Below are 9,067 nucleotides of genomic sequence, written 5' to 3'. Positions count from 1 at the left end.
TTTTTATGAATCCGTCAATCGATTCGCTGTTTGATACGCAGTCCTAGTTGAACGTTTCGATAGAACTGACACGGAAAAGGAAGTAACATGATAAACAAACATTTTCTATTATATTAACAACGAAGAATTTTATTCGTATCTCCTTTACTCGTTTTACTTGATAGTATTATGTGAACGACATTATGTTACCAATAAAAGCATTACTCCTTTTTAACGTCAGTTCTTTAGCGACTGGTTGCATAAAATGAAGCGTTGTGATTCAGCACTTACCTGAATGGAAGCACACCGTCGAGCGCCTGGGAGACCGTAGGAGGTGAAGCTAGAGCAAATCCTCGTCCAAGTAACGTTGAGTGTACGGAGAAAATCCTCTTTGCAGTTTCTTGCATGAGTTCCAAATCCTCTCCTACTTCTTCGTCTGAAAAGGTACAGTCAAATTCATTAAGTAACGAAACAATTGTCAAATACGATTATATATTTCAAACTACGTATGTATGACGGAAAGAAACTCTGAATCTCTAAATTATATGAAAGAAATATTATTACGATTAAGATAAGTAATACATACTAGACACGGGTGGTAATGGAAGATTTCTCTTCATGAGACTCGCGGCACAGGCACCACCAAGAAATGATAATTCAATTTCCAGGTTTTTCAAACCATTTCCCGATGTTATCCAGTCGTATCCAATAACCAGACATTTGAATCCGTATGTAACTGCTCTGTCGTTCCTCATGTAATCGGAAGCGGTTTCCAACGAAAACATAACTTCATTTCCTGAAATAATAAATAAATCGATTGATATCGATTAAGCATGCAACTGAAATTATTCTGCAAAACGATCGCTTACCTGGTAATACGATCGCGTTTTGAGGCCATTGACTTGGTACATTACTCAATTTACGCAATACAGGCCAATGTAGGGGTACATCTTCTGTTGATGTGCCTATCCTAAAAATATATATATATCCTCAAAATAGATGATATTACGTAATTGTTTTTCGCTGTGAAACTTGTAGACAATATGAATTAATTATGCTTACCCCATAAGAGAAGGAGAGATTATGTTTGGAATATACAATTGTAAATAATCTTCTGGTTGAGCTGTGCCACATTCTGGTGTGAATTCGATGGTTAACCACTTGACCGTTTCTGGGAAGGTGACCCTATAGTGAGACACGGTAGCAGGTTTATAAGGATGATCGCTTTCCAGCCAAGTATAATGATGACTAGAAGTAATGGGTGTGGAAACGTGAGATTGAGCTTCACTTTCTTGAGATATTTCAGACGATCCCATTGCAGACAGCAAGTTAAGTGCCGCAACATGGGGTAACATTTCTTGAATTAAAGTAAGAATTTGTACACCACTCTATAAAAAAAAATAATTTATTAAAACTGGAACGGAAAATAATAATAATTAGAAAAAATACAAGATTGTTAGTCTTACCCTAGGGTCCGATGTAGTCAGAGGACTTATATGTGCCATAACCAATGGTAGAAGAGTTGTCACAAATGTCGCATTTCCAAGAACTTCGGTAGCTACCATTTCTTCCGCCCTTTCCCTCGCTAACGTAAAAATTTCGTTTGATCTTTGAATAATCGTAGCTGTCATAGCAAGAGCACATTTCCTTGCTTGCGCCTCAGCCATTGCTTTACTTGTATGCTGACCGTCAGAGTCTTGGGGATTTGAATGATAAAGTATGTGCGGTATTTGACCTCTGGTCTGTGTTGTACCTACAAAGATAATACATGTTATTATTCCTATTTAAAGAAACACAATATGTTTTACGTATAACAATGCACCATTGAAGCTTAAGGAGCAAGCCGTGAAGGTAAACGTAGTTCCGTCAGGTCCTTTAACGACGCTTAAACCAGCATCGCCATTACTTGTACGGCCTCCACGATTCCTCAGTCTAATAGCGTACTTTACATTTTCCTTAATGGGTACAGGTTTATCAAATTTTAACTCTACTATATCATTAACACAATCATCTGGTCCGAAAGAGCCTCGTGTAAAATCCAAACTACTCCAACGTTGAGTGTGAGATGGATCATTGCCTGTGTTATTTTGCTGCAACATGTACGATACGATAATGTTTACGACAATAAAATAATTAGTTTTATACGAAAGTTTAAGATAATACTCACATCATCAAGTAGTTCTAATTCATAGTCATACATTCCAACACCTCCATAAATACCCACTCCAGCGATAACGATACCAGGTCTGTCGACTGAAAAGCAAATTGCATCTGGAGAGCCATTACCAGTATTCCACGATCTTGTTTGATTTACTCGGGTAAATCTCGAAGGTGTAGTATACATAAGTCTGCCACAGGCTGCTTGAAGTTCATCCTCATTCCCACTAGATTGTGCCGCTAATTCAGCAATCACTCGCGCTAACAAATAGCAACAATGAAGTACCAGTTCTGGCAGTGATTGTGTCTTTTTTCTACAAAGACTTTTCTTCACAGGAACTAGAGTCAAATCTAATAGTCTATCAAGAACGTCACGAAATGACCAGTTTAAAGTTTCTTTGCCAGAATTTTCCACTTGAGATTTATAACTAATTTGTTCCACTAAAATTGGGTATTGATGACTTTCGGTTGAATTTATCATTAGTAAGCCCGTATTGTCGGATGGACTAAGTTGCCGTTTTATACTATCACTGCTATCCATGATGTTATTTAGAATTGGGAATGTACATCGAAGACGAATAGTAGGATTGCACAGTGCTGCTAAAACAGCCGATAACAATCGATCTTTTGTGGATTGCCCTTGCTCCTGTAAAATACCGTAAATTATATAATAAATACCTTTTAATTCATAAAATTGCGAAATGTATACATACTCTGTCAATTTCTGATAGTAGGTCGCATAGAGATGTCCACTTCAAAGACGCTGTCGGATAAAATGCATGATAACAGGCTACAAATGTTCTGTGACATTCGTCTAATATACTATTTGTCATCTTATTATTTATGGCACTAGGACCTACACAAATTATTTCATTATACAAATGAAAAACAATATTTAAAATAAAAAATTGTATTGCACGTAAACTTACTTTTGCTTAGTCGCGTCTTTCCTTTGCTCTTCGTATTTAATGGTACAGTATCGGATAAAATTTGATGTAACAATGCACGTATTTCACCAATACATTCTGCTAGTCGTACTGATTCAGCTGGAGTTTTCTTTCCCACTACAAGCCATTAACATTATTTTAAAATAATACTTAAAAATTTGATATAAAATTCACTACACACCTTGATTAGGATAAATCTCATTGGTGTAGGTTCTAAGTAACCGTAAACTAGCTTTACTAATGTAAACTAAACGTTCCACTTCAAGGAGCGCGTGAAATGAAGTGGCATGAGCCATGGTATCATTTAATGTTGCTTTTAATGTATTCCAGCTCCACTGAAGGAGAGATATTAATGATTGGAAACATTCCTACAAAAGGAACACTTTTATTTACATTACTCTGCATTTAATATTAGAACTAGATACGTACTTTAGTGACTGTTCTGCTGAAATCTCTTTTTAAGACATAAATGGGTTCAATTCGATCTCTTTGCCTATTAGAAGTTGGATTATCTGGTGTAACAATTCGATACAATAATTGTGGAATTTGACCGGCATTTACATCGGATCCATTATTGGATCTCTTCGAAGATTTAAAATAAAACATAACTCTAGTGGAAGAAACAATTAAAAAACGTAATATTCATCATAAATTTACATTCTTTGGAGTAAAAAGGTTGTTTTTACTAACTGGTCTTCTGTTGTGACCATTCCTTGACCACCAGAACCACAGTCGCTAGAAGGGCCGCTAATTTTAGCCCACGCAACGTACCATCTATTTGCTATTACAGGAACTGGTTCATAAAATAAAATAGAATATTTCTGTCTCGGTCCACATTCGTATGGTATTTCCTCAGATTCTGCTAGAAGCTCGCCATCATTTTCTTGATCTCCTCCATCCAATCCAATATCAAAGATCTAAGATGATGTTTAATATAAGTCTTGGCATAATATTTCATAATGTATTAAGACTATAATATTAGTACTTTTATTTTTGCCGTATATTCTCCTCGACCTCCAAACAATCCGTATCCTCCTAACATGATATCAGTGTCAGACATAAATCTAATAGCCTCGATGGAATGTGCAGAATACCCCCAACCGCCACCATGGCCTAAAGATGCCCAGGATATATACTAAACAGATATTAACAAATATTTATCTTTTTTCATCTTTTTTATACTCACTTTCAAATCTATTAACTGTAACAAAATCTTCACGACTATACGCTTTTCCGTGTATTGATTGGTTACAATCATCTTCTTCTATTATAGACAAATTTTCATCTTGTGCTTGTGTAAGAGTATCCAAACAACCCAATAAATGCATTGCAGCCTGAGAACGTGTTACAAAACAGTTTGAAACTACCGGTAATGCTAAACCTGGACTCAAAATGGACTCTTCCAATCCAGGAATTGTTCTAGCTTCTGTTGATATAATATTATATAAACTTATTTCACTATTTATAGGATTAAAAGTCCAAATCACGTTATACAAAGGATCTAAACACGTCGCACAATTACTGAAATCAACTTGATCTGGTCCACTGTAACTGTTACAAGTACCATCTCTTTTACTTATAACTATACATTTGAAAGAATTTGCATGATCAGTTTGATGTGGAATTAAAACTGAAACAAGTTTTTATAATTAGATGCATTTTGCAATGTAATAATGATGGAAATATAATTTACGAAAGAGGACATACTTATGCAATTTTTATTTGCCATAACAGTACTCCTTGTTAAACTAATAGAATTTATTTCATCAATTTTGACATAAGTTTGATCTCCACTTGCACCAACCCATGTTGCTCTTCTACCCCATTGTGGACCAATATTTGGAACTACATTAGGATAACAATGTCGGGGCTGTGTTCTATCAGAACGACGACTAACTTGCGGAGAAGAATTTGAGAGTTCATTTTGTCCATTCCACCAATTTATGCCCAATTGTCCTTTCTATGTAAAAAAAAATATATATATATATATATATATATTGCACTGCTTTTTTTGTTATCATGGATAACATGGTTCTTAATACAAACTTGATAAGCTCCAAATGTAAACACTTCCCCCTTTGATGTAAGTACAACGGTGTGATTGCTTCCAGCAACAACTTGTGTTGCAATCCCTGGTAGCTTAACATGAACTGGACCAGCATGTGCTACCAAATCTCCTACACCTAACTGACCATATATGTTACTACCAAATGTATAAACTTCTCCATTTTGTAAGAGTACCACTGTATGTAACACAATATAATGGTTAAACTTCATTCTATAAATTTACTGAAAGAACTTAATATATATTTTGAAGCATTACCTGTATGATGTAAGCCACATGATACTTGAACCACAGGACTTTCACTAGGTATAGGAACTCTAGCTGGTGATATACTAGCAATTCTTGTAGCATCACCTCGTTCAATGTCACTTCCGCCAATACCTTCCTCATTTATTGAATTAGTACCTAATCCGAATGCCACTTTTCCAGCAATTTTTTGAATCACACTTGGCCCAGCTACTTTGCATAAAATTTATTGTTATATTAACCATCATAATTCTACTTAATTTTAAAATATATCCACTACATCTATTTTATACAGACATCTTTGATTATTCGGACCTTTTATCTTCAATCCATACTTCGCAGTACTCGGGCCTGCTTTCGTTCTCTGTTTTTGCTTTATTTCTCCTAAGCATCTTTGTAAATATTCTCGAAAATTTGAACTTGATCTACCTACAATGTGATATAAATAATTTTGAAAAATGTTTGATCAATATTAGTTTATTAATTTCAGATCAAATTTTTACCATTAGTACAACTTTTCCTTGCACAAGTGCGACAGCATCCACACTCCGCGCATCCACTATCCCCTTCACCACATCCACATTCCCTAAAAATACAAACTTTAATTTCTTATACTATATGTATGATTTACCATACGTACTGGCCTGGATTTCGATCCGGACGTATACTGCTTAAACATGATATACTGTAGCCAGTGCATTCTCGGCATACTGTGCAAACCATGCAAACACGATGCCTCCATTGATGTAATCCTGGCGGACACATTCCTTTTATTTCTTCCCAATCTTCAGTAGATTCCATACCATCTAAACAGATTTAAGAGTATTAATTTCCTTTTATATGTTATTAAGGAACATTAGAAATATATAATTTCTATATATATATATAACTTCTTAATAATTCTATAACAGTTATATGTAATTACCCTCTTCAGTTACTAAAAGTTCTTCCTCTGCTGAACCTATTTCTACAGCAACTGAGGAGACATCTTTATTTATAGAACTATGAACTGTATTAAAATCTCTACCACATTGTCCTTTATTGTTAATTCCAAATGTGTACAAATGTCCTTTGTTAGTTAATGCTGCAGCGTGAGCTTTGCCTAATGAAACATGAACAACACAAACATCTCTGAGATCAGTGACTATTCCTGAAGCAGGGTCACTATGCAATGTATCTTTGCCAAACATCAACAAGGAACCCTCCTTTGTAACTAATGCAGTTGATCCATTGTTACAAGCTGCATCCACAATAAACTGCCCTTCTACTTTTGATATTTTTTTTGGTTTAACTGGCTTAGGTTGTCGTCTAACTTTGTCTAAAAATAAAAGATATATGAAAATATATGCCAAAGCATATTATCAATTTTACGTCATAGACTAATAATATATTTACTATTATCACCGTCTTCTCCGCGCCTAGCAGTCCCAGCAAATAAAACTGAACCATCTTCCATAACCATCACCACATGTTGACCATCATGACCAGCTGCAAAATTTACAAGCCTCTGTCCCCTTAGAAGTGTTAGTTCTATCCATCTGTTAGGCCTTGTATTATTTTTCATACCAAGGGAAGTTCCTTTTCCACTATATAGAACCTTTAATATGCAATATAATATGTATATTTCACGTCTCTATATAATTTTTGACATATTAAAAAACATTACATGTTGCTTACTTTTCCAGACACAGTTTTTAGTAATGCAAACTCTTTTCCTGCAGTAACTGTAACTATTTCATCATCACAGCCTGGATTTAATGTATGAGTGGTTTGTTCTTCATCAAAAACAGCGTATCCAAAAACATCTACACATTTTCTTGCCAATTTTAACGGCAATTCTGATGCGACTGTTACTGGATTACTTAATGTATTTATTGTTCTGACTACAAAACCATCCTGTTAAAACGTAAAATATAAAATTTATATTCTTTTTTAATTAATATAAATTTTAGAAACACTAATTCAAAAGCAGGAACTAACATCTTTTCCAGCAGTTATCATTCCTAAACATTCACCATCAGAAAACATAACAGAGGATGACCAGTCACGACCTTCTAAAACAGCAATCTCCGTAACTGAAAGAGTTTCTGCATCAATAATTAATAACTCGCTCTGTTTTCTCGGTGTATATTTAAAATAAAGCGTGTTCTAAAAAAAATTAATTGTTAAAAGAATATTTTTTATAGATATAATTATGCATAAAAAGTTAATACTTAATTAAACTAACATTGGCATAACCAAGCCAACCCGTTTCTGTTGGATAAAAATCCGCTTTATGAACATACATATGACCCCAAATAGTTCCTCCATGACCACTACCAATCTTCAATAATCCTCTACATGTATGCAGATACAGGTACTTTCCATCGCTCACAAAACTTCGTCCATTTAGTATTATATTACTTATCTCATTTGGTAACTTAAGCGTAGAAGTATAAATCTTAGCACACTTAGGAACTCCATATGTAATCCAGTCTGGCCGTACAAATTTTCCAAGTAAAACAGCTTGTACACTTCTTTGCAAAGATGTTAATACACATGGCATCTACAACATATAAATTATAATCTCTAAAAATTTAGAAAGATATTCTATAGTATTACGAATTTGGAAAAGGATTTACTTGAATATTTTGAACTGCTAATGCTCTTGGACACATGAGTAAAGCTGCTATTGCTGCCAATAAACGACCAGTATCTCCTCTAACAACCACAAGACTCAATAAACATGCACAAGCGACTGCGGTCAAATGACTGCCATCATTGGCAGCTGCTGATTCTGGGCCGTGTGAAGTTGCAAGATCCAATAATAGATCAAAAAGTGGATCTATGAAAAAAAATTTAATATGAACCTTAATATGAAGTTCACTATGAAGCAATAAATTTGTATGTACAAATGTTGATTTTTGTATATTACCAATAACATCATCTGGTTCAGATTTAAGGCCTTCAGGAAGTTGTCCTTGTAATACATCCAACAATGCTGACAGTGCTTTTGTACACAAAGCAGGTTCAATTGTTCTACTTTCTCTCATCAATGTAAAAACACTTCGTAAACCAATACCTACAATCTAAACATATTTGAACTCGTATATAATTCTTCCAATGTACATAATCTATAACTCTGATGGTTACCTTTGGTAAGCTCTGTAGAGTTGATATTCTTTCTTCATCATCACTCTCAGTATCAGTAGTTTCACAATATTCTGGAGAGGGTGGACGATTATAATTTGATACGCTACAAACTTCATTTGTTTTAGTATGCCTCTCCAAAATAGCACTCCTGACGCTAGCAAATACAGCAAATGCAGAAGCATTGCAGGATAATTCTATTTCTGGTGGATTATTGTAGTTTAAATCACCATTTAAGTCAATCTGTAAACATTGAAGGTACAGGTAACTCGTGTTACAAAAGAAAAAAAAAGAAAATATAAACATAAGAGAAAGTTAATAATACCTTTTTTTTATCCCTTTTACGTACAGATTTATTTTTTTTACATTTTCTCCATTCTTCCTTATTTCTAAAAAATAAAATATATAATGTAACACATAAAACGCTTTATAAATAATATATTATTAACAATTTTTTATAAGGAACGCATTTGCATTTATAAAGTATTCTAAAAACAAACAAGAAAATATATTACATGTTTATTCTTTTCAATGAATGACTATA

General features: G+C 34.2%; 1 protein-coding gene across 8 annotated transcripts in view; it reads right to left on the bottom strand.

Moving 5' to 3' along the window:
• LOC100651327 (E3 ubiquitin-protein ligase MYCBP2) overlaps positions 1-9,067 on the bottom strand; it is a 260,738-nt gene that overhangs the window by 250,833 nt on the left and 838 nt on the right. For all 8 annotated transcript variants that reach the window (XM_012310258.3, XM_048407788.1, XM_048407790.1 and 5 more), the window contains exons 2-30: positions 8,849-8,912; positions 8,527-8,766; positions 8,309-8,462; positions 8,016-8,218; positions 7,622-7,939; positions 7,375-7,542; positions 7,072-7,290; positions 6,790-6,991; positions 6,320-6,712; positions 6,035-6,200; positions 5,898-5,980; positions 5,692-5,823; positions 5,407-5,604; positions 5,130-5,326; positions 4,791-5,043; positions 4,270-4,713; positions 4,069-4,196; positions 3,774-4,000; positions 3,513-3,693; positions 3,265-3,451; positions 3,066-3,200; positions 2,850-2,992; positions 2,147-2,782; positions 1,802-2,069; positions 1,446-1,732; positions 1,042-1,367; positions 849-949; positions 566-775; positions 271-415 (exon numbers count right to left, since the gene is read on the bottom strand). In XM_012310258.3, the coding sequence (XP_012165648.2) occupies positions 271-415; positions 566-775; positions 849-949; positions 1,042-1,367; positions 1,446-1,732; positions 1,802-2,069; positions 2,147-2,782; positions 2,850-2,992; positions 3,066-3,200; positions 3,265-3,451; positions 3,513-3,693; positions 3,774-4,000; positions 4,069-4,196; positions 4,270-4,713; positions 4,791-5,043; positions 5,130-5,326; positions 5,407-5,604; positions 5,692-5,823; positions 5,898-5,980; positions 6,035-6,200; positions 6,320-6,712; positions 6,790-6,991; positions 7,072-7,290; positions 7,375-7,542; positions 7,622-7,939; positions 8,016-8,218; positions 8,309-8,462; positions 8,527-8,766; positions 8,849-8,912 (6,408 nt within the window). The remainder of the gene's footprint in view (positions 1-270; positions 416-565; positions 776-848; positions 950-1,041; positions 1,368-1,445; positions 1,733-1,801; positions 2,070-2,146; positions 2,783-2,849; positions 2,993-3,065; positions 3,201-3,264; positions 3,452-3,512; positions 3,694-3,773; positions 4,001-4,068; positions 4,197-4,269; positions 4,714-4,790; positions 5,044-5,129; positions 5,327-5,406; positions 5,605-5,691; positions 5,824-5,897; positions 5,981-6,034; positions 6,201-6,319; positions 6,713-6,789; positions 6,992-7,071; positions 7,291-7,374; positions 7,543-7,621; positions 7,940-8,015; positions 8,219-8,308; positions 8,463-8,526; positions 8,767-8,848; positions 8,913-9,067) is intronic.

This window comes from Bombus terrestris, chromosome 7, assembly GCF_910591885.1.
Source record: "Bombus terrestris chromosome 7, iyBomTerr1.2, whole genome shotgun sequence".
NCBI classification, from domain to species: domain Eukaryota; kingdom Metazoa; phylum Arthropoda; class Insecta; order Hymenoptera; family Apidae; genus Bombus; species Bombus terrestris.
Note: the sequence above shows the minus strand (reverse complement) of the source record. Positions and strands in the feature narration are given on the sequence as shown.